Source organism: Ceratotherium simum, chromosome 25 (assembly GCF_057802395.1).
Source record: "Ceratotherium simum simum isolate JZ-2026a chromosome 25, ASM5780239v1, whole genome shotgun sequence".
Taxonomy (NCBI): Eukaryota; Metazoa; Chordata; class Mammalia; order Perissodactyla; family Rhinocerotidae; genus Ceratotherium; species Ceratotherium simum.
Genome location: NC_141924.1, coordinates 21,422,718 through 21,448,631, shown reverse-complemented (window position 1 = coordinate 21,448,631; position 25,914 = coordinate 21,422,718). Strand labels below are relative to the sequence as shown.

Sequence of the window (25,914 nt, the reverse complement as noted above, 5' to 3'; positions counted from 1 at the left end):
ATGACTACCATAAACTTAACCAAGTGGTAGTGCCAATCACGGCTGCCATGTCAGATATGGTACCTTTCCTGGAACATATCAACATAGCCTCTGGCATGGGATGTGACTGTTGATCTGGCAAACTTTTTTCCCAACCATTAAGAACACCAGAAGTGTTTTTCTTTACATGGGAAGGATCACAATGCATGTTAATCTATTGTCACAGGGCTATGGTCAACTCTCCTACTCTCTCACAGTGTAGTCTGCAGGGGTCTTGTTTATCCTGATGTTCCACAGAACCTTGTGCCTGTCCTCTATCTTGGTAAATCAGGTTAATCAGATTTGGTGAAGAGAAAGTGGAAAGGACTCTTGGTGCCCTATGAAACACACATAAGCCAGAGGATGGAAAATTCAGACCCTTGCAGATTTTAGGGGTCCAATGGTCTAGAGGATGCTGGGACGTCCCCTCCAAGATAAAGGACAAGTTATTGAACTTGCATCCTCTACCATTAAGAAAGAGGTACGGCACATTGGAGACTTTGACTTTTGAAGCCAAATACTGCTCTCACCCATTTATGGGGAGACTTAGAAGGCTGCCAGTTTCAAGTGGGGCCCAGAGCAAGAGAGGGCTCTGCTGCAGGCTCAGGCTGTGATACAAGCTATCCTCCGGCTCAGACTATATGACTGATTATCCACTGATACCACAGATATCTGTAGTAGAACACTGTATAGGAGCTCTAGCAAGCTCCAATAGAAGATTAACAGCATAGGCCTTAGGTTCTGAAGCAAGGTCATGCCTTCTCATTGTTTGAAAAGCAACCCTTGGCATGCCTCTGTGCCCAACAGAAACTGAGATCTGACCACATATGACATCACGTGATTAACTGGAGCTGCCCATCATGAGCTGGGTGTTATCAGAGTCACCATATCATAAGGTCAAATAGTCACAGTAGCAATCCCTCATTCAATGGAAATGATACATTTGGAATCAAGCCTGAGCAAGTCCAAAGGATGCATGTAAGTTACATGGACAAGTGGCCTAGATTCCCATATCATTTACCTCTCTTGCACTAATGCATCTCCTTCAACCTACTCCTATGATCTCATGGAGAATTCCCTATGGTCATTTGTATCATTTACTGCTACAATGATGCTATATAATAACAACCAAAAAATCTTTATGAGAATCAAAAGTGAGCATTTATTACTCATGCATCTAGGGCCAGCTGGGAATTGGCTAGGCAGATTTTCTGATTTTGGCTGGGCTTGCTCACATCTTGGGGTTGGCTGCTGGGTGACTAGAACAACTTAGCTTTGCTCCACACATCTCTCATTCTCCATCAGACTATCTCAGTCATGTTCTTATGTCAGTGGCAGAGGCACAAGAGAAGGCAAGACCAATCACCCAAGTGGTTTTCAAGCCTCTGCTTAGATCACATCTGCTAACATTCTATTGGCCCAAAGCAAATTACACGGCTAAGTTCAGAGTCAAAAGGTGAGGTAGAACGCTCCACCCAGAGCAGGAAGGCAATGTAAAATTACAGTGCAAAGGGCATGGAGACAGAGAGAAGTGAAGAATTGAGGCTATTTTTGCAATATTAACATACCAGATGACAAAGGAGGAAAAAGTGGGCCTTGTTCATGGATGGACCAGTTTGATATGTTGGTGTGAGCCCAAAATGGCTGGCTTCTACACTATAGCCTCTCTCAGAGGTGAACCTAAGAATCAGTGATGAGTGAAAAATCTTCCTGATGGACAGAGCTTCAAATAGTGCACTTGGTCATTCATGTTGATGGAGAAAGATGTGGCCTGAGTTAAGAAGAAACACAGGTTTTCAATCACAGCAGAGTGAGCAGATTTTCACGTCATGGAATGTCAATAAGAGAGCACTCACCTGAGCAGGCAAAGATTAGGTGGATAGGATGATTGCTTCAGTAGATTTCAGCCAGCCTTGTCCTTGACCACTCTAGTCTCACACAACCCACAAAAGAGTAATCATGGTGGCAAAGATGGAGGCTATGCATTGGCCCAACAGCTTGGGTTTTCTCTCACTAAGGCTGATCTAGTTACTGTCACTGGTGAATACGTGGTCTGTCAGCAGCAGGGACCAACGATTTAGTACCATTCCTTCGGGAGATTAACTAGCCACTTGGTAGAAAGTTATTTGCATTAGTTTCCTTCCTGGAGGAGGAAGGAATTCTTTCCTGTTGTAATTAGTTTGTACTTTTAATATGGGCTTGCCTTCCCTTTCAGCAGTACCTCTGCTATAATTCCTATCTGATAGTCTACAGAATGCCTATTACCAACATGGTATTCTACATTACACTGCCTCAGATCAAGGAACTGTTTTGCAGCAAATGAAGAGTGACATGAATTATCAGATCCATGGTCCTACCATCTACAGCATTATCCAGAAGCAATCTAATAGAACAATGAAATGCCCTATTACAGGATCAGCTTAGCGCCAGCTCAGACATAACATCCTGCAGGGCTGGAGTGCTGCTCTCCAGGATGTGATAGATGCACTATACCAATGACCAGTATATGATGCCATTGTCCCCAAATGCTAGAATTCATGGGTCCAGGAACCAAGAGGATAAAAATAGGATTGGCCCTTCTTACCACTATTGCCAGTGACCTACTTGCAGAATTGTGCTTCCCATCCCTATCAGGGCTTTGCTGGGCTGGAGCTCTTGTTTCCTAGACAGGGTAAGCAGAAGCAGCTGGCATGCTTCCACCAGGGAGCACAGTATTCCAGAAAACTGAAGCTACTGCTGCCAACTGGTCCCATTGGACTGCTCGTGTCTGTGGGACAACAGGCAAAAAATGGCAGTTAATATGTTGGTTAACATGAGGAGCTAGGGAGCCATGAAACAGGGAGGATGTGTCAGGAACTCAGGTGATTCATTGGGGCATGCTTTGGTGCTTCTATGCCTGGCGTGAACAGTGAACAGACAATCATGATAATCATAGCCTAAGAAGGGCAAAGTAACCAAGGCCCTAGATCCCTGAAGGGATAAAGGTCTAGGTCACTCTAGTAGGCAACCAAACTAGACCAACTGAATTTCTGGCAGAGAGCAAGGAAAATCTAAAATGAGTAGTGGAGGGGCCAGCCTGGTTGGCGTAGTGGTTGGGTTCGTGCGCTCCGCTTTGGCGGCCCCGGGTTTGCAGGTTCGGATCCTGGACATGGACCTACAAACTACTCATCCAGCCATGCTGTGGCAGGCATCCTACATATAAAGTAGAGGAAGATGGTCACGGATATTAGCCCAGGGCCAATCTTCCTCAAGCAAGAAGAGGAAGATTGGCAACAGGTGTTAGCTCAGGGCCAATCTTCCTCACCAAAAACAATAAAATAAAATAAAATGGGTGGTGGAGGAAGGAGCAGATGAATATGAGTTTTGGCCTTGGATTCAGTTGCAGCGACAGGAACTGTAGCTCGTCTCACTAATCCTCCTGTGTAGTCTTATACACCATGGCTGGCCACCACCTTGAAGACTCGGTGTCGGAGTAGACTTAACAGAGGGCTCAAGCGGTTCTGAATAGTCAAGGGGTAGACAGCAGCAAACACTGCTTTTGCCCCACATCACATCCCCTTGTCAACTTCTGATATCAGCCACAGCTGCGCTGGACAGTTCTACGTGAGGTCAGACTTGCCCCTTTTCGCTAGTGAAATCCCACCGCAAGCATGGGCCATGCATCTTTCTGCTTTCTGTTCCAAGTCCTCTTCCAACACTGGGAAAGCCTGCTTTCCCACACAAAAGCACAGCCCAGAAGTGCAGAGGTAGTTAACGCTCCTGTAGGTAACTCTTAACTAACGGGGATGGAAGCTGGTTAATAATTATCCCATCTGCATAGGTGAACAATTTTGGGAGGCATTCTGTAAGCTCCTCAGGAGGTCTAGGAGCACGCAAGCCCAAAATGGCAACCTTGACAAGACACCTTTGTACGGGTTTTCCCGTCCTGCTCTCCCTATTCTCTCACTTCTGCTTCCTGGGTTCACCTGACAAATGACATACCTATACCACTCCTTTCTCAGGGTCTACTTACAGGTGGCCTAAACTAAGATGAGCACCATTAATCAAATGCATTTATATGTCTTTTCCACGTAAGTATTTTAGAGATTTTTCTCTAAATCTGTGTGCAAATATTTCTTCATGAAGAATTATCTGCAAGATGAGGTGAAGACATTTTAAACCTGTGCAAACTAAATTTTGTTTTTCTGTTTAGGCAGTAAGAGTTGATGACAATGATGCTTGCTGACTCTGAACCAACTTCTATCTGATAATAAATATAATTAAGAATAACTGACATTGCCAGTCTATGAAGTAATGGCCAAGAGATAAAAAGTTCTATATGCTTATAAATATTACCAATAAGTTCAATATCCATTATATATGACATATAAGCTTCAAGTTGTCACAGAAAACTTCAATCCAGTATTACTTTCTGCCAGAAATTTCTTTAACAGCTCTTATGATACAAAATGCACATAATACTTTTCATGCTAAAATATTCACAAAAAATGAAAAACTCACTTTTTTTGCATTGAGTCTATTTTTGATCACTAAACTCACATTGACTTCATTTTAAATGCTCATTGCATCACTGAAATATTCCATCTTAGTATTTGTAGACTAATTGCACTTTATTTAGGCTATTCTATTTTCCAGTTCAAGGCCCTTTATTTAGGTAACAAGACATACTGCCAGGTTATTATAAACGCTTTATTTTTTTAAGATAGAGTAAGCCTGGTGGTGGATACATTGCCATTTGATGTTTTTAAGACTAAGAGTTTAAGTTCAGGCTCTCTAGCTTAGTCACTAAAAGAAGACTCGCTATCTGAACTTTCTGTATTTTTTTCACCGTCACCATCAGGCACTGGGGCATCTGGCCTCCTGAAAGAGAAGAAGGAAAAAAACTTTAAAGGTTTTTCCAGTTGAAAAAAAGCACTTACTAACTGTAAATTGGGTTCATCCTAGAAAATTGCTGCTAATAAATCTGCCAAGTCTGCGTCCTTAGCTGAGTCTCCTGCTCTCCACCGCAGCGTGCTTCTCCCTGGCTTCTACAGCACCACGCGGATTAAGTGCTATTCCCGTACAGGCCACGGCACTGTGTTCTCTCGCCAGTCCTTACAGAGTGTGCTGCTTCAGCACTTTCTGCTTCTAATTACCATGGAGACCCAACTACAGACAGAGATGAGATCTGGAGAGGCTGGCATGACCAGTGCTAAATGCCTGCAGCCTCCAAGTGTATACGAGGTACAGAGAAAGGACAGCTAGAAATGGAAAGAAAAGGAAAACCTTGACGTTCAGGAAAACTGCAGGGAGAAATTTAAAAATGGAAGAAAGTTTAAGAATGGCTATTAAGAAACACAGGCAGTAGGGAAATTTTGCAGGGAAGGAGAATGCCTGGTCTAAGAAAGTTCCTAATGTTTGTTGAATGCTTTCACTTATATGTTTTGTCATCCGAGAATGAATATAAATAGCATGAGTTGGTAAAAATAGTGTCTAGAAGATTCCTCAGGCACAACAAGGAGATATGAGGATGGTTAAACTCCAACTTCGCATGAATATGCTATAATAAACCAAAACGAAATTTTAATGGTGTCACATTAGAACAGTCAACTAGATAGGTTCCATAGTGTTTGTCAGAAATCGTTTAACCAATATGGCAGCACCATCACTCAGCCTTTATTCACTCTTACCAGGAAAGTAAACTAGGCAAGTAAAGTACACTCTTGGGAAAACTAAGAGAGAAGGGAAGAATAATATAGCCGCTATGTCTTAATAATTACAAACTGCCAGACTTATTTCTCCCTCAGGCTCCTGGATTCTTATTAAAGATTTAGGACATCAACAAATAAAACTCTTCTTTCCCACAAATACAATTACTATTAATAAAGTAAGAAAATGTAGAGCCTACTATTTACTTTTAGTTATTAAAAATTATGGCTGAGTTTTGGCTTATGTTTTTTAATATAATATCTGGCATGTAACAAAAAAGAAAGAAACGCTGGCATTGCTCCCTAGCTGTCAAATATAAACCCATTTGCTCTGCTGTACAATTTTAGATTATGCCCATCGGGAAGTCACATCTACTTAATACAGGAAAACTTTAGAACTGGGTACAGCATTTCTAGGTTTTCACTGATGCTCTGTCTGCCTAAAATACTAACACAGGAACATAGTCTTCATTGCTCTCCATAGAAGCAAGAACTCCAGAAGTAATGGGCATGAATACCGGGCACATTTTCCCCCAGTAAATTTCTCTTTGCTATATGGGTAATTTCTTACTGTCTTCACTTTGTTAAAAAGGAAAAAATTACCAGAGGGAATTATTTGAATACTACATCAAAATTATATTAGTATCTATGGCAACTCAAACAAAAAAAACAATGTACACAACTCCCCTAAAATAAATGCTACTTAAGGGTAAAAGCAGCTTAGACCTAGAAGGGGGTGAAATTATAAAACTAATTAACTTATGTACATAACCATTTTTTGATATATGTGATGCTGTACAGCACAGTGGTTAAGAACACAGACTCTGGAGCCAAACTGCTTGGGTTCAAATCCCAGCCTTGCTACTTACTTGCTGGGCAACTTGGGGTGAGACTCTTAACCAGTCTATACCCAACTAAGTGACTAGATTGTTGTGATGATTAAAATAAATTACTAAATGTAAAGTATATTGAATAGTAGCTGGCACATAGTAAGTATACTAAAAAAAATGTTATCCATTATTATTATTCTCATCATCATTATGCAAATAACATAGTTATTTGCCAGCAACTATGTTAGGTGCTAGAGATAAAGAGATGAATAATAAGTAGTTCCTGGGCTGAAGAAGCTGATATTTTAGTGGAGGAGACAGAAATGCAAACAAATTACTGTTATACAGTGTGATATACAGTGTGATATACACAAATACTGTTGTACTAACTATGCTTGTGTGAAAAGAAAAAGTAATTCACTCTACTAGGGTTGGTCAGAGAAGACTCCAGAGAGGTGGACACCTGTGAAGGGTTTTGGGATATGAGTAGGAGTTTGCCAGAAACAGAAAAGGTGGGAATAAGTGTGGATGAGAGTGTTCTAAGTAAAGGAAAAAAATGAGAATGGTGTGGCATGCTGCATTTGAGAACTGGAATTGATTTGGTAGCTGGAGTGTAAGGTATATTGGGGTGCAACAGTAGATGAGATTAGACCATTTAGCAGGAGCAATAGCTGGAGTGTAGGGAAAAGTTATACAAAATATAAGTTTTCACTGAAATTGCACAATTAAGCTTGGGATTCTTAAGTAGTCATTTATTTGTTAATTGAGATATAATTCACATACCACAAAATTCACCATTTTAAAGTGTACAAATTAGTGGTTTTTAGTATATTCACAAGGTTGTGCAAACATTACCACTATCTAATTCCAGAACATTTTCATTACCCTGAAAAGAAACCCCGTAGCCATCAGCAGACTCTCTCCATTTTCTTTTACCCTTAGTCCCCGGCAACCACTAATCTTCTTTTCTGTATCTATGGATTTGCCTATTCAGGACGTTTCCTATAAATATGATTATAGGATATTTGGCCTTTGTATCTGGCTTCTTTCACTTAGCATACTGTTTTAAAGGTTCATCTATGTTGTAGCATGTATCAAAATTTCCTTCCTTTTTAAGGTTGAATAATATTCCATTGTATGTACATACCACATTTATTTATCCATTCAGCTGTTGATGGTCACTTGGGTTGCTTCTAGCTTTTGGCTATTATGAATAATGCTGCTATGAACATGGGTATACAAATATTGTTAAAGTCCCTGCTTTTCACTTTTTTTGAGTATATACTGAGAAGTGGAATTGATGGATAATATGGCAATTCTAAGGTTAATTTTTTGAGGAACTGTCATACTGTTTTCCATAGCGGTTACATCATTTTACATTTCCACCAACAGTGCACAGGGTTCCAATTTCTTTGTATTCTCGCTAATACTTCTTATTGTTTGTCCTCATTCATTTTAAAATAAATTTTATGCTACTTTGAATTGGAATTGCTATGAGAACAAAAGAAAAAGTGAACACTAGTTCTCTTTGGACATAAAAAAAGAACAATTGAAGAAACCATGAGAATCAGATGAGGTAATATGTATCGAAGCATTTTATAAGTTATAAAGCCTTACACAAATGTTAATAGTAATAGTAATGATAGTAATAATACCATCATTTCTAGACTCTATATTCATAGTCTTAGAGGGAACAGAAATTTGGCTTTTTATGTTATGATCAGAAGTGCTCTTACTTGCTCCTACAATATATGAATGTTTTGTTTTAAGTATTTTTCATGGAAAGAAGTTTTAAACATGTTTGAAAAGGTTGCTACTTGAAACTACTAGCCTGAAGTTTAGCTTCTTAAAATTCAAAGGAAACACACTTCACTGCTAAAATCTGGAAATGAGGACTTTATAATAGTCGCTTAATATTTTAAATATATAAGTGAATCACTAAAAAAGTCTATTAGCAAAATGCAGAAAAATATATAAAGTCAGAAGTACATTCATGATGTATCATGTTTATTTTTTAAAGCTCTCAATCTTTAGTGGTTACAAAAAAACCCACTAGCTTGGTAGCTACATTTTAATAAGCATATTTATATAATTTGTGGCACCAAGATTATCAATAAAATCCTTAATAAAAGCAAATTTTTAAGAAGTTTAAGTTTAAACTCATTTCTAAGTCTAAATCATCTTAAAAACCAGATATTTTCAAAGAAGTTATTAGGTTGACTTCAACTAAAACTGAGCCAAGGGCCGGCCCCGTGGCTTAGTGGTTAAGTGTGCGCACTCCGCTGCTGGCGGCCCGGGTTCGGATCCCGGGTATGCACCGACGCACCGCTTCTCTGGCCGTGCTGAGGCTGCGTCCCACATACAGCAACTAGAAGGATGTGCAACTATGACATACAACTATCTACTGGGGCTTTGGGGGAAAAATAAATAAATAAAATTATAACAAAAAAAAAAAAAAAAAAAACTGAGCCAAAATTAAGAAAGGAGAAGGAAAGACTAAACCTATACAAACCAGTACTTTTTAGTACACCAGATGCTGTGCGTGCAGGTTATTTTTGACATCCACTTTTCTCTCACTTATGTGAAGCAAATAAAGCTGTCAACCACAGTCCCTGCTGCTCTCATTCTTCCCCCACTCCCTGCCTTGTTTCAGTCACGTGATTCAGGCCTGGCCAATGACAAGAATTTCTTCCCCTGGAGAGAGAGACTGAATTAAGGGACGGCACATAATCCAAGCAGGACCAAATCAATGTTTCCCTAGAAATGAGCTACAGATTATGGAGAAGAAGGGGTTCTTTTTCCATTCGATTGGCGAAACTAGCAATATTAAAGCCTTCAACTGCTAATTCAAGAAAGAAGCTCATCAGCAGGAGAGAAATGGGTTATTATAGCAAGGAGTAAAGGTCGAATCTAGGAAGGACCTGCCCATCCACTTCTGAAAAACGGCCAGGAAAACCCTATGAATAGCAGAAGAGCATTGTCTGATACAGCGTCAGAAGATGAGACGATGGTGCAAAAAGACCAGGCAAGGTTCTGCTCTGCCGTACACAGGGGCGCTAGGAGTTGGAATTGACTTGAGGGCACTAATAACAACAAAAAAGTGGAATGAGGTGCTGGGGAAGAGAGAACACCAGCCAGGCAGTCAGCCAGCACTGATGACACTGAGCCCCTGATCCTGTCCTAACTAGACTTCTCAGCTATATGCGTCAGTAACTTCGCTTTTTGCTTAAGCTAGTTTGAACTGGTTTCTGTGATCCTGAACATGAAAAGAGTCCTAAAATACAAATATCATTGGTTTAATTTGTTTTCATTAAAGAGAGATTTATATTTGTGTTTAAAACCGTAGCCACTTTAAGGACATAAAAACCATATAAACATTCTTTGAAAAACCTTATTTATGTAGATAAATAGTTTAAAATATTTTTCATTTTCTTAAACTTAAAATAGTTGAATTTAAAGCAGATTAAGTACCAAAAACATTGTTAGTAAAAAAACTGCTGAGGAGGAGGCTGTGGGAGAGGGTGCAGTAGTTATCATTCAAATCACGTTTCAATATCAACCATATCACACATAAAGGTATAATGTCATATGACACTGTTGTCCTTTAGTGGTGTTCTGTCAGAGCTCTATGCAGCGGCAATGGGTGGTCTTAAGAAAAGAGAAAAATGCTAAGATTCCTGAATTGAGATTACACTCACTATATAAAGACCTCTGAGGAGTTAAAAAAACGACAATTTCCACTTTGATATTACAGTAGCTAGTAAGACTTATTTCAGCATTACACTTACTTAAACTACACATACTTTAGTCTTTTTTCTTTTGAACGCCCATCAAGGGTAGGTATATCCTGTCCTTTGTTGTAGTAAGTAGGTTCCTGCAGCCAGGGAAACAATGTAATGCCTAACATCATAAAGGAAAAGAAAGGCAGTCTTCCTAGGTAAGAGGGGCTTCTGCTGCTCATCTCAGGGTCCTTTACTTCCCAGCTGCTCCCCTCTCTCTTGTCTGCTAGCCATTGGCAGACCACAACCGCTTTTTAACACCACTTCTTTGATATTTTTATTCTCTCTCTCATTCTTGTGATCAAGGTCTCCAACAGTGGGTCAGTCACAATTTTTTGACATTGTTTTTTCCTGTCCTATACTTTCTAGCCAGTCTGCCAGCCAAGGACTGGCAATGACATCAAGTGGGATCCTAGCTCAGCAAGAACTAAAAAATGAAACCAGTAAAAAATCTACTTTTGGAATTGTCCAGTTGGGGACTTGGGGTCTATTCAACCCTCAACCAGCTGAAACCCAACCTTTAATCCATTATGTAGTGTAGCAGGAGGTAGACAAAGATCAATGGCAGATAAGGAATTCCCTTACAGGCAGGAAAATCTGCTGGACTTGCCCTGAATACAATTAACAGAAAGTTTCTTGCTTTCCAGTATCCTTTTTGTTAACACTAATAAATCCCCTCTTGTCTCAGTGATAAGTAAGCTGAGGTGGTTACTTTTATTTCTGGCAACCATAAGAGTGGTCATTCCACGTCTGTGAGGAGGGTATAAATGTCTTTTGAATAGATATCTCCAGGACAAATGCCAACTGAGCTGGTTCTGTTCAAGGCCTGCACAGTAATTTGAACTCAATTACATGCTTTCTTTAGCCAAATCAGTCTGTTACAAACTGCACCTTCCCACTAATATTAAGAGTGTGACCAGCTGAATTTCAGTTTCAGAAGTCTGTTCCTTACTGCAAAGTTTAAAATATAGATTTTTCAGTTTGAGAAAACAGAGTATAATTCAAAACGATAAATACTCTGTGTATGTTAAATATGTCTTTGTTGAAAACACAATGGTATTCAGGCAACTACAGGATTATAAACAAGTTGTGATCCATAAGCCTGGTAAATCCAATTGTTTAGAACTTGCTACATCTTCCTCCATTAAAACATTCATAAATCACAACTAACATTTATTGAACATTTACTGCTTGTCCAGAGCTGTGCTAAGTGTTTACATCATTCTCTTACTTAGTCTGAACAACTCTTCTATTTCCCATTTTACTGATGAGGAAACTGATGCACAGAGAGATTAGGTCCAGGGTCAGATAGCTTTCTAGAAAGTGGCAGGGCAGAATCTGAACCCCAGCGAGCAGATCATTTCTAAAGTCTGCCTTAGCCTGAGCCTTAATTTCATGAAATCATGAATTTCATCTCTTGCTAATGGGCAGGTCCAGAGGCTAGTCTATGTATCCTAGAGCAGTAAAAGTAGTAATTACCAGGTAATAATAGTAATCTTAGTTCTGGGACATAAATGTAAGCACAGAATAGGATAGGGGAGAAACTCTTTTTTTTCCTGGGAAGAAAATCTAGGCATTGATTGAAAAGAATTTATATGGCACACTTTACCTGTTCTATATTTCTGAATGCAAAACTAAAACAGATCAACCATAAAAATTTCCATTTTCTTTCCCCTTAAACTCTTCTGAGTATGATGGTGACAAAGGTACTCTCACCTATCTTTTTATTTCAGTGGCATTAGAAACTAATTTTTATAAGCTAAACAGGACTAATTCTTGGTTATGTAAGAACTACTGTTATTTTCAAAAACTTGGATTTTTAAAAATAAACAATCACTTAAAAGCAGCAAACAAGTACTATTTATTTGGTAATTATCAGCCATTTTCTTCAGTTTTACAGACTTTCTAAAATTCAATGATAGTCATTTTTCTAGGAAAACAGCCAGGCTCCCTTGTCTCGTATCATGTAAACAGTTTTAGTTTAAAGTTATGTATTCTTAGCTTCTGAATTTTTATATACACAAGCCAATCAAATAACAATGTATTTTCTGATCAGTATTTATTTCTATATTAACTTGTTTTGCTTTTTGCTTAGTGCAGACAGATCTAGATTATTTCTTCTAAGAGTTATATGAGTCTTTCTTACTACCTAAGGCTAATTTTAAAAAAAGTGTATGTTTATACTTTAAAAGAATATGAAACAATCTTTACTGAAAGTTCTTGGTTGAGGTTTAATATGTACGTAAGCTTCTAAATAAAAGTACATTCTTCCCTCGATGTCACGTATTCTTCTCCTTCATCCTCTCAGACTTTTCTCCCAAAGTGAGGCTCCTTTACTTTTATGTAAACATAATTCCCAAAGCGTCAGAATTCCTCTTTAACAAGGCGGTTGATTCCACTTATCATACCTAGCTAAATGTAGTTGGAGCTGGCTTTCTAGTACTAGTGGTCATAGGTTCTAATGAGTCACCCCCACTCTAACCAGTGCCCCTTGTGACCAATGGCATGTACTTATGAGGTAATGGGTCAGAATTCAGGCTCCAGGCTGTGGTTGAGGAGCAGCATTTCTGTAAGACAATGTTAATGGTTACTGGAATTCTACCCTAAAACTTGGCATCATCTTGCAACTGAATGTTTCTCAACATTTACAGAGAATGACATGCCCTCAAACTTGCTAAATGAGATACATCAAGGAAGTATTGGGGCTGCTGGAGGTTTTCTCCTTGGTAGTCACCCATGGACTTCTTGAGGTGGTGATGCCTAAATGGAGTCTTGAAGAATATGAAATTAGCCAGGCCAATAAGATGGGGGAAGGGAGTTCCATGGAGAGGAAAAAAATATTCAAAGACACCAAAAGAGAACAGGAAAATGATACATTAGAGTACTGCAAGTAGTTTGCTACAGCTGCAGGACATAGGGATGTATGGAAGAGCGGGAAGAAATGAAGCTAGAGAAAGAATCTGGGTCTTGACGATAAAAGCATTTATATGCAATTCTAAGATGTTAGACTCCACGTCTTTTTTTTTTCTTGTGAGGAAGATCAGCCCTGAGCTAACATCCATGCTAATCCTCCTCTTTTTGCTGAGGAAGACCAGCTCTGCACTAACATCTATTGCCAATCCTCCTCTTTTTTTTTTTTTTTCTCCCCAAAGCCCCAGTAGATAGTTGCATGTCATAGTTGCACATCCTTCTAGTTGCTGTATGTGGGACGTGGCCTCAGCATGGCCAGTGAAGTGGTGTGTCGGTGCGTGCCCGGGATCCGAACCCGGGCCGCCAGCAGCGGAGCGCGCGCACTTAACCGCTAAGCCATGGGGCTGGCCCCTAGACTCCATGTTGAAGGCAGTGGAGAGTCACAGAAAGATCTGAAGAAAGAATGAAGTATGAACAGATCCACTAAGGCTTTAGTGACAGACTGAAAGAGAATAGGGAAACCAATCAGGAGCTATTAGAATAATTCAGGTGAGAAATGATGAGGGCTTGAACTAAACAGCAATGGGCAGGGAGGCATGTGGTCAGATGTGAGAGATAATAAAAATGAGAAATTCACAGTGACTGACATAGTAAGGGGTAGGGAAGAGGGTAGAATCAAGGATGACTTTCAAGTTGCTAGTGTGGGTAGCTGGTTGAAATAAAGGATTATGAAGTAAGTTTAGGCTGGGCCAGCCTAACCTATATATGAAATGAAGTCAGTAGGAGATAAAGGGATTGGATATCTAGTGTATGTTGATGCTTATAGGGCTGCTAGTTTTCCATTTATTACATTTCCTTTAGAGAGAAAAATCATCATTTTACATGAATTGTTTTTTTTTTTTCTTGTGAGGAAGATCAGCCCTGAGCTAACATCCGTGCCAATCCTCCTCTTTTTGCTGAGGAAGACCGGCTCTGAGCTAACATCTATTGCCAATCCTCCTCCTTGTTTTTCCCCAAAGCCCCAGTAGATAGCTGTGTGTCATAGTTGCACATCCTTCTAGTTGTTGTATGTGGGACGTGGCCTCAGCATGGCCGGAGAAGCGGTGCGTTGGTGCGCACCCGGGATCCAAACCCAGGCCGCCAGTAGCGGAGTGCGCGCACTTAACCGCTAAGCCACGGGGCTGGCCCCCCAAAAAAAATCATCATTTTAAAGGTCATTTTAGCTCTCTATTATTACAGAAGGTTTACTGTGTATTTCCAGAAGCAAAAAAGAGGTCATGGCCAACATTAAATATATTTATAACATATATTCCAATGAGTAACAAAACGGATTGGACCCATATGTTCAATTCATATTAAAATATATGTCACAATCCATCTGCTTCTAAAGTGTGTGTCAGAAACAACTTCCAGGACAAATGCCAAACATCCCAGAGATGCTTTAGTTCAAATTACCAATTCATGTCATTGTACTTGAACTGTTTGCTACTTCTATATATACTAAATATAGATACATGTTAGAAATCTGTTCTTGCAGACTTTAAAAAAAATCATAAATTTCATATTTTGGAAGATAAAATATGAGAAAAAGACTGTTTTATGGTGTTTTACCCTCAAAATGCACAGATTTTCTTAAAGGGCTGAGAGCCAAGAAAAATTCCAAAGTATACTGCTAGTACAGTATGAATGCTTGGATAACATAGCATAATACATTGGGGTAAATTAAAACCCCAATTGAAAAGACTTTTTACAAGTATCTAGATACTTGCAAAACAGACTAGTTCTGAACAATCCTTTAAGATATATTTTATCCAGGATGAGCCAGGTTTGCTTAGATGGAATAAATTACTGTCAAATTTCTGAGCCACAATTTTTCAGAACTTCTCAAAAAATACTTTACAAAACTTGCATAAACTGATATCTAGTTTCATAATAACCATTAATGTGGACCTAGAGTGGCTTTACCCTGTTTATTTCTCAATGTGGCTCAACTTAAATTATAGTAGAGTAAATTTCCTATACAGTAAGGTCTGAAACAAAAATGTAGTAGATAAAAGAAAGAAAAGAAAAGGCAGCATGGAAAGAAAAAAAACACTGCTTCTTGTAGACACTACTACAACAAAGCTGTCATCAAATTCCATCTCTTTTGGATATACAGATTCATCACTGTTCTATTGAAACTACTCCTAACACTTGCAAAATCTGGTTTTAGTAGCATAGCATAGATTTTTCACTTTTGTAACATAGCAGAGACACCATTTATGAGGTGGTTTCCTCCACCATAAAACACTGTATAAGGAAAAAAAATAGAGAGCTTGAAGTGTTTTATTATAACTGACAAATTCAACATCTTGGCAGTAATATCATTATATTAGAAGAATTACTTACTCAAGAAGATCTGGGTCTAGTCCTTCCGATATCATTTTGTTTCTTATTGCCATCACTGGAACACCCTAAGCAAAAGACAGAAGACAATAATTCAATTATTAAAAATGCCTCCTTCATAAAAATAGACAGACCAACGGAACAGACTTGAGAGCCCAGAAATAAACCCAAGCATATAATGTCAACTAATATTTGACAAGCAAGTCAAGAGTACTCAATGGAGAAAAGACAGTCTCTTTAATAAATGGCGCTGGGAAAATTGGACATTTACAGGTAAAAGAATGAAACTTGACCCCTATCTTACACCACCCACAAAAATTACCTCAAAATGGATTAAAGACTTAAATGTAAGACCTGAAGCCATAAAATTCCTACAAGAAAACATAGGGAAAAAGCTCCTTGACATGGGTCTTTGTAATGATTTTATGGAAACCATGACTAAAGCACAAGCAACAAAATAAAAAAAAATTAAAAAGTGGGACTACATCAAACTATAAAGCTTCTGCACAGCAAAAGAAACCATCAACAAAGTGAAAAGACAACCTGTAGAATGGGAAAGAAATATTTGCAAACTATATATCTGATAAGAGGTTAATATGCAAAATATATAAAGAACTCATACAACTCAATAGCAAAAATCAGTCCAATCAACAAATGGGCCGCACCGACGCCCCGCTTGTCCGGCCATGCTGAGGCAGCGTCCCACATAGAGCAACTAGAAGGATGTGCAACTATGACATACAACTAGCTACTGGGGCTTTGGGGAGAAAAAGGGAAAAAATGGAGGAGGATTGGCAATAGATGTTAGCTCAGGGCTGGTCTTCCTCACAAAAAAATAAATAAATAAACAAATGGGCAAAGGACCTGAATACACATTTTTATAAAGAAGATATACAAATGGCCAACAGATACATGAAAAGATGCTCATCATCACTAGTCATTAGAGAAATGCAAATTAAAACCATAATGAGATATCATCTCATGCCTATTAGAATGGCCATCATCAAAAAGACAAGAGATAACAAATGCTGGTGTGGATGTGGAAAAAAGGGAACCCTCGTGCACTGTTGGGATTGTAAACTGGTACAGCCACTATGGAAAACAGTATAAAGGTTCCTCAAAAAATTAAAAATAGAACTACCATATGACCCAGCAATTCCACTTCTAGGAATATATCCAAAGGAAATAAAAACACTAACTTTAAAACATATCTGCATCCCCGTGTTCATAGCAGCATTATTTATAATAGCCAAGACATGGAAACAACCTAAGCGTCCACCGATGGATGAATGGATAAAGAAGTTATGGTATACATATAATGGAAAATTATTCAGCCATAAAAAATGAAGAAATCCTACCATTTGCAACAACATGGATGGACTTTGAAGGCATTATGGTAAGTGAAATAAGTCAGACAAAGACAAATACTGTGTGATCTCACATATATGCAGAATCTAAAAAACAAAACAAAACCAAAAAAAGCAACATCGAACTCACCGAAAGAGAGATCAGATTTGTGGTTATCAGAGGCGGGGGGTGGGGAAAGAGGGAACTGGAGGAAGGTGGTCAAAAGGCACAAACTTTTAGTTATAAGATAAATAAGTACTAGAGTTGTAATGTACAACATGATGACTATAATTAACACTGCTGTATGGTATGTAGGAAAGTTGTTAAGACAGTAGATCCTAAGAGTTCTCATCACAAGGAGAAAATTTTTTTCTTTTTCTTTTATCTATATAAGATGATGGGTGTTAACTAAACCTATTGTTTAGTAATCACTTCATAATATATGTAAATCAAAAACCATCATGCTATACACCTTACAGTGATGTATGTCAATTATTTCTCAATAAAACTGGGGAAAAAATTAAAGAAATAGAAGCTAAAAAAAAAAACGTCCTTTATATGTCTCTACATACCACCTAAAGCAAGATCTTTTAGATGGCTCATTATTTAAAAAAGCTCTTATTTTGCTTTTTATTAGTACGTGCATAGCACTTCAATAATCTAATAAGGTACACATTTAACTGACATAATGGAGTCAGTGCTATCCAATACCACATAAGCCCAAATTAAATCACTTGAACTTATCCATTACTAATTCCACTGTATAGAAGCCAGATATCATATTCTCACTCTTCTTTATATCACCATAAGAAAGAAAACATTGATAACTTAAATGATTAAAGCCTTGGCTGGAATGATACAATGAATACTTAACAATATGAATAAATGTCTTTTCAAATAAAGATTTCAGAGCTTTCTACTCTTAAGTATAGCTATGTTAATGTTCTTTTCATAAACAAATGTTCCAATTCCATTTGGATACATTATGTGCAAAGGTCAAATAGAATTCAAGAACTCTCCTGGGACCATATTATACATCTTCCCTACACCAATACAAACATGAAGTAATGATAATTCTAAAAGTGTATAAATCACAAGAACATTGAGAACATGTGAATTTCAAAGTGCAGGATAAGAACATCAAAACAGTAAGAAAAGGATATGTCAGAAATACCAATTCACTTGAAAAGGGGACTGATTTGACAGATAAATAAATGTTTATTGAAAGCTCACTTATAAAGCTCTAAGGGGAGAAGATGCAATCAAGCCTCTTTGTCAACTCCTCCTCTTTACATCATCCCAAAAGATGAGGAAACACTAATGTGATGTGTTAAATTTGGGCACCTTGATTATATCACCTTCAAAAGTAAGTGAGCAGGGTCACTGTGCTTTAAAAGCTTGCACACATGGTTGGGACCCTCTCCCTCACATCTCTTCATTCTTTGTGGCAGAAGGGGTAAGCTGAGCCAAGGTCCACGTGGGAAAAAGCTCAATCATCTCCCTATTGCTGTTGTATACTCTTCCCTTTGGTCCTCCAAAAGTCACTAGCCAGTTGTGACATTCAGTTTTGAACCTAAGATACAGCAGAGGCCCCTTAGGAGCTGCAATGCTCCAGTCCAATTTCTCAGAGCCCTACTCTGAAGTTTCTGGGCACCAACCCTGCTAAGGTTCCCTTGCTTTCTTTTGCAGTTCTCCTTTGTGTGTTTTCTGGTCTCAGGGATCTTACAGGGTGGTTAGGAGTAAATTGACTGTGCTTAGTGGTAGAATTCTGATATCACAACCCCACACCTCAACATTTAACATCACTATGGCAGCACAGTGCCTTATGCTGAGAAAATAAAGACATAAGCACCCCCTGCCCTTAGGGAGTACAGTCTAATAGATGTGTTAAACAGATAATCACAGTGCAATGATGAAATTGATAACAGAGGCCTACATAATGGGCAATGTTAGACCCAAGGAAAGGCAGACTGAGTTGAAGACCAGCAAAAGATTTGCTGAGGTGAGTCTTGAGGATGGGATAGCAGTTTATTTAAAATGAACAACACAAAGACTTAGAAAAATACACAAATCTTTAAATAATCTATCATATATAACCTTGTCTCAAACATATTTTTTAAGAATATACACTTGCCCAGATATTTCCCTCCCCCAAAATGCTGATTTTATTTTACATTTCACCTAATAAAGCCTGTGTTTAAGTCCAGGCAAGCATATGTGAAAATATGACAGTCAAAAGGGTTATAAATTCAATATGAAGAGTCTTCCAAGTTAATGACCCTATATCTCTCATAGAAATGTTACAGATCTTGCCAAATTAAGTTCAGATGATTATTAACTATAATCTTCACTTTCAAAATCAGAAAACATATTAAAAATTTTATTATTTACTTTAAAAAAATGTCCATTCATCAGACTAAAGAGTTTCTGCAAGGCAAAGGAAACCAGGAACAAAATGAAAGGACAACCCACCAACTAGGAGAAATTATTTGCAAATCATATATCCAACAAGGGGTTAATCTCCAAAATATATAAAGAACTCACACAACTCAACAACAACAACAACAAAAACAACCTGATCAAAAAATGGGCAGAAGATATGAACATTTTTCCAAAGAAGATAAACAGATGGTCAACAGGCACACGAAAAGATGTTCAACATCACTAATCATCAGGGAAATGCAAATTAAAACTACAAGATATCACACCACACCTGTCAGAACGGCTATAATTACTAAGACAAAAAATAACAAATGTTGGAGAGGATGTGGAGAAAAGGAACCCTCATACACCACCGGTAGGGATGCAAACTGGTGCAGCCACTATGGAAACCAGTATGGAGATTTCTGAAAAAATTAAAAATAGAAATATCACACGACCCAGCTATGCCACTAGTGGGTATTTACCCAAAGAACTTGAAATCAACAATTCAAAGAGACTTATGCACCCTTATGTTCACTGCAGCATTATTCACAATAGCCAAGACGTGGAAGCAACCCAAGTGCCCACCAACTGATGAATGGATAAAGAAGATGTGGTATATACACACAATGGAATACTACTCAGCCATAAAAAAAGACAAAATCATCCCATTTGCAACAACATGGATGGACCTTGAGGGTATTATGTTAAGCAAAATAAGGGGTAAAGGGGCACAAATATACAGTGACTGACAATAATGTACAACTGAAATTTCACAATATTACAAACTATTATGACCTCAATAAAAAAAGTCCAGAAAAGACAGTTATAGAGTCAGAAGATGCCTTCTACAACCATAATCTCTTATTTTGGCTATGGAAGAGAAAAAGTCCAAGTTCTCTACAGCTTGCTAGGTTAAAGGAGATTGGGAAAGCAAAGGTTTTCTTTCAAATTTATAGGTTACCAGGGAGACCCTCTCTCCTGAGGTAGCAAAGGCAAGGCTGTCATTTAGAGGCCCATTTATACACTTATCTTCATAAATGTTATGTTTTATATTATAAATTAGTAAAATGTAATCTATTTAGACTCAGATGACAATGGACACAAGTGCATCCTAAATGTTAGATGGATAAAAATAAAACAGCACCATCATAGAATTCTCTTCAAAATCTTACTCCTCAAAGTAATACTGTTCCATGGACCAATCTCTAAGGTATTCTGAAAGTGAAACATGGTAGGTTTGGGAGACAAGGAAGGTGGAAGATAAAAGTTTGGGTCTTTTTTTAGCTTATAAAATAAGTTAAAAGATAAATGAAAGACAGAAAAAAAAAGCAATTACTTGCTTAGGGGTATCCAGTGTGAAGACTTTTACATTTGGAATAAAGTAAGCACGAGATTAAAACTTGCACCACTTTTAAAACATATTACTGGGGCTGGCCCCATGGCGTAGTGGTTAAGTGCGCATGCTCTGCTGCTGGTGGCCCGGGTTCGGATCCCGGGCGCGCACTGATGCACCACTTGTCAGGCCATGCTGTGGCGGTGTCCCATATAAAGTGGAGGAAGATGGGCACGGATGTTAGCTCAGGGCCGGTCTTCCTCAGCAAAAAGAGGAGGACTGGCATGGATGTTAGCTCAGGGCTGACCTTCCTCACACACACACACACACACAAATATATATATATATATTACCTAGAACTAAGACTTGAGAGAAAGATTTTTAAATAAAATGCTCTTAATAATTACTTAATAATAAAATTTATGTAATTTTAATAGGAGAGGAGAAAGCTGACTACTTGAACAACAAGGTTGGGAATTTTACTAGATAATTAAATGCCACTCAACTATTTAGTATAACAGGGAAAGTTATAAAAAAACACTGAAGTGCTAAATGGGAAAAAAAGCAGAGTTAATGTCAGACTCTTTAAAAAGACCTCTCAGTGTCTATTAACTATGGTTTAATGGTATAAGGTCTTTCTACAAACTCAACTATGTGATTTATTTATTATAATTTAGCATAATCCACAGGATATCTTTGGAAAGGTTATACAAATAAGTTACAAAGGCGAGAAAACAGAAGGGAGGAGAAATGAAGTTGAAAAAAACATTTCCTAAAATACAGCAAAGAGAGTGTGTGTGGGGCGGGGGTGAGGGAGGCAGTGGGTGGGAAGGGAAGAAAAGGGAACAGGGAAGTTGGTGGAATTAGATAAGCTCCCTATTTTAACAACAGTTTCATGGAATTGGTTATATTATATAAGAATAACAGATGCCGGAATCTATAAGCTCCATATTTTACCCTTAGTTTCTTGAAGCTGGTTACAGCAAAAGAATACAGATATTACCAAAATTTGGTGAGTCTTTAGTCATTTCTGTATATGGATACAGATGGAGGAAAATACATATATCTTACCCTATTAGAGATGTTACTATTATCATCAACTTAATACAAATCTCATAAACCTTGATACAAAAATAATTTGGCCTGTGTTCCAGAGGATGCATTCCAAAGGGATTTGCTGCTATGTTTCCAGAGATGTTGCTTAGAAAAGTTGTTGTTTTGTTATATTCCTCCTTAGAGGTTAAGGAACAGAGTTTGGTTTGTTAAACATCAAAAAGAAGTGTCCAATTTCTGATCTCCAAGAGACAAAGCTACTGGTGGTCTAAGGAGGACATGAGAGACCTCAAAACTGAAGTTGACTGAACTGTGGGATTATTTTTGGCAAGTGATAACGGCAGTTTGTCCAACACAAGTAATGAAGAAGAGAGAAGGCAGCCATAAGGCTGATGTTCCAAAAAATCACGTCTGTATTTGCGTCACTGGAGAAAGTGTGTAAAGAAGCCACAGTAATGAAGTTATGATGGCAACACTAATAGTTAAATACCAGTTTCTTATATCACAAAAACTGTATGCAGGTTTATAGGACTGCCAATGTTCACATTTATTTGTCATTGTGTTAACAGAAGCAAAACTACTATATTCCTTTATAAACCAGGTTGAAATTTTCCTAAAGTTTTAGATTAGAAGGGGGAAAAAAAAAACCCTCTTACTCAACCTAATAGAGATAAATGACTATCCTTTTTTAAAATAACAAAAAATGCTCCTTATATTTTAGAGTTTTTCCTCTCAGTTTATGAGCTTGAATCACAACAATTGAGTTATGAAAGACGGAAAATATGAAGTTTATGAAATTTTTTCCTCACCTAGGTCACCAATAAAAAAAGGATTTATTGAGTTGATAGGTGAATAGTACTTTATTTTCAGGAGAGGGAATGAGTAGAAGTTGAAAAGATGCTATGGGTTGGAAAATGGCAGCCAGTTCTCCAATCAGGCTCCTGTTACTTAAATTCTCACTTAGTGAAATGGACTAAACCATTTATTCATCTTCTGATTTTCAATAACGCTCTATTTAAAGTATCTATATTACATTTTATGAACTATATTAGTAGGGTGTTATATTTAGGATATAATTTTCAAATGAAATATTCTATATAACAGATAAATGTTTACTGAACAAATCATAACACAAAAGCAAGTACATGCTCAATACTCTATTCTCTTTCTGGAAGCTTTCTGTGAAGGGATACAAAATTAATTTAAATAAATATGTCAATCACTGTAAAGTGAATATGGCTATCTAAAAAAAGGGAAGCTTTATTTCTAATGACTGAGCAGGTTTAGAAAATGCTAGACCCTGATGTTTAACTCTGATACTGTTGCCTCCAAGGTCGTTAATTTGAACCTAAATAGGTGGACAAAAAAGAGGCCTTACAAATCTTGACTAGTACTATACACAGTGGTTTCTATGGAGCTCACAGTAAATTATTTCTTTTTCCATGATTATCTTAAGAAATCAGTTTCTCAGGGAGAAAGTATTTCTCACTGACTGCCCATCAGATATTTTTAAAGATGAAGGAACAAATTACATGATAAAATGGACAAAAGTGACACCAGGCATGACCAGGGCCCTAGGAAGTTAGTGAGGGAGTTATTACTATTTTACGCATAAGAAAAATACATGTTAGCAGTTCTACCAGTGACTTTTAGGCATGGGAACTAAGGTTAACCTAAATGCCTATCAAGAAAAACCTCTAAAGAAATTATTTCAAAAAGTTAGGGATCTATTGTTATGAGACAATTCAAAATATGGCTGCATCAATTTCTCCATGTGATTGATTTTTCTCCTGGGTATTCTTGCAACATGATAAATATTAGGTGTTAAGGACCAAAAAAGTGTTTTCTTTGTATTTTGTAGACACTCAAGTATTTGTTGATTTAAGAGTAATTTGGGGGCCGGCCCCGTGGCTTAGCGGTTAAGTGCACGTGCTCCGCTACTGGCGGCCCAGGTTCGGATCCCAGGCGCGCACCTATGCACTGCTTCTCCAGCCATGCTGCGGCCGTGTCCCACATACAGCAACTAGAAGGATGTGCGACTACGACATACAACTATCTACTGGGGCTTTGAGGAAAAAAAAGGAGGAGAATTGGCAATAGATGTTAGCTCAGAGCCGGTCTTCCTCAGCAAAAAGAGGAGGATTAGCATGGATGTTAGCTCAGGGCTGATCTTCCTCAAAAAAAAAAAAAAAAAAAGAGTAATTTGGCGCTGTGGGGGACCCATTTTCCTTCCTCCATTATGATGCAAAAACAATATCTAAAATTTAAAGACTTGCTTTGATAGGCTAATTAATGCTATAACTGCATTATGAATACTTCAGCTACATTATAGCTTTGCTGTACCTCATTTCACTCAAATGATATTTGTTCTTTAAAACATGTATTAATTAGAATTTTCTAGATTTAATTATACTTTTACTTTCTAGGAATAAAAACTTTCAAAGAATTTTTATAGCAAATCATTTTCGAATTTGCTACTTAAAAGTGTAATAAGTTCAGATGGTCTTTTGTTCAGTTTTTGAAAACTTATTTCTATACGTACCCATTCAAGAGGCTTTAAAGAAATAGCTCCAAATATAGCAATAAAAGCTATAAAGAATAGAATTCTTAGTAGTTAATTATAAACTTGATTCCACTGATTGAAACCACAAAGCATTCACTTTTGAACTAATTTTCCAATATTGGTAACGTGTTTGAACTGGTGTATTAAGAGTCTCTCATTCAATGGTCTTAGGGATCCATAGGTACCCACATAAAGAGACGGCCAGGATTAGGCATTCTATGCGGCTACAGAACCACAATGAAGGGTCCTGAATCTGATATCAACGTGTCATCAGCACATGGTCTAACCAACTAAGTGAATAAAAGTCATTTGTGAACTTGGGCTAGGAAAAGAAAAAGAAAAGTTGGGATGTTATGGTATATTATGAAAAACTTTGATGAGTTGTGCTTAGGTCTAGAGATATTTTTTAAAATTATACTGTTAAGATAAATACAAAAGATGTAGATATCTTCGGGTAGAAGAAAATCTAATTTTCATTCATTTTTCCCAATAAAATTCAATATTTTGAAATCTACATTATTTCCTTTTAAAACATACAGTTAACATATTAGCATTTCCTCCAAATTGTAAAATAATCCTTATAAAAAAATTAACTTATATATAACTATGTTGTTGCATCTTACATTGCTGTGATCCATTCAAGACAAATTATCTTCTGCACCAGGACTGTCCACCCCATTATGAATGCTTACACTATTTGAGATCCTTGTCCAAGTATGGTACTAAAACACCTTCTTCAAGTTGATGGTCTCTAAAACCTCTAAAACACTTCTCTCCCACCTGAGGTGAGCCCACTTCCTTATTATAGCTTATTTGCTCCTCTGGGTTTTGCTTTTTTCCCCATTAATTAACCACAATCTTAGACAACAAATTTATAGTTAAGGTGAGAATCATGGTATTTCTAAAAGAGTAAATAAATCTAAGTAACTACTTAACTTACATTAATATTATTTCCTCCTTACCAGTTGGGAAAAAGTTTATGTGAGGTCCCTTATTTCTAGAAGAGGTGGTGAGTAGGAAAGAAAGATAGAAGGGCAATGAGAAATCAAAGTTGGGTAACTAAAAAGTTACAGTTGGATCAAAGTAAAAGAACTATACCATATATTTCAGCAACTATAAAAACTGTCATTGTTAGTGTATATATTCAAAAACTTTTTTATGAACCTTAATAATAGAGTACTGTCCCTTCTGTCACAACTTCTAAACGAAGGGTTAAGGAGTTGTTTAAAGAAGTTAGAATGAAAGACATGAAGTCAGAAGTTAAAAATATTTTTCTGCTAAATGCCCCTGTCTTTGTTGGTTATCATTTTATATCCCACTTAAAGGAAATTTCTATGAAATCTAAAACTACCTTAAGCTCTAAAAGTTCCCTCCCCTGTGTTTGCTTGCTTGCTCTCTTTTTCCTTCTTTTGTGTGAAGGAGTGTACAGAGGTATGGTGCTATAGTGAATTTAAGGCAGATGAAGTAAATTTTACTGGCACTTAGTAAACAAATAAACTGAAATAAAGAATTAAGTGTTTTGGCTTAAAAGCACTGTTTCAGATAAGCTGTCCTATATATAATCTAAATTAATTTAATTATGATA

General features: G+C 37.6%; 1 protein-coding gene across 2 annotated transcripts in view; it reads right to left on the bottom strand.

The window, feature by feature from the left end:
• Positions 1 to 4,693: 4,693 nt before the first annotated feature.
• Positions 4,694 to 25,914, bottom strand: part of WASHC3 (WASH complex subunit 3) — a 42,819-nt gene continuing 21,598 nt past the window's right edge. For both annotated transcript variants that reach the window (XM_004418026.3, XM_014780356.2), the window contains exons 6-7: positions 15,613 to 15,677; positions 4,694 to 4,878 (exon numbers count right to left, since the gene is read on the bottom strand). In XM_004418026.3, coding sequence (XP_004418083.1) covers positions 4,797 to 4,878; positions 15,613 to 15,677 — 147 coding nt within the window. In that variant the 3' untranslated portion in view covers positions 4,694 to 4,796. The remainder of the gene's footprint in view (positions 4,879 to 15,612; positions 15,678 to 25,914) is intronic.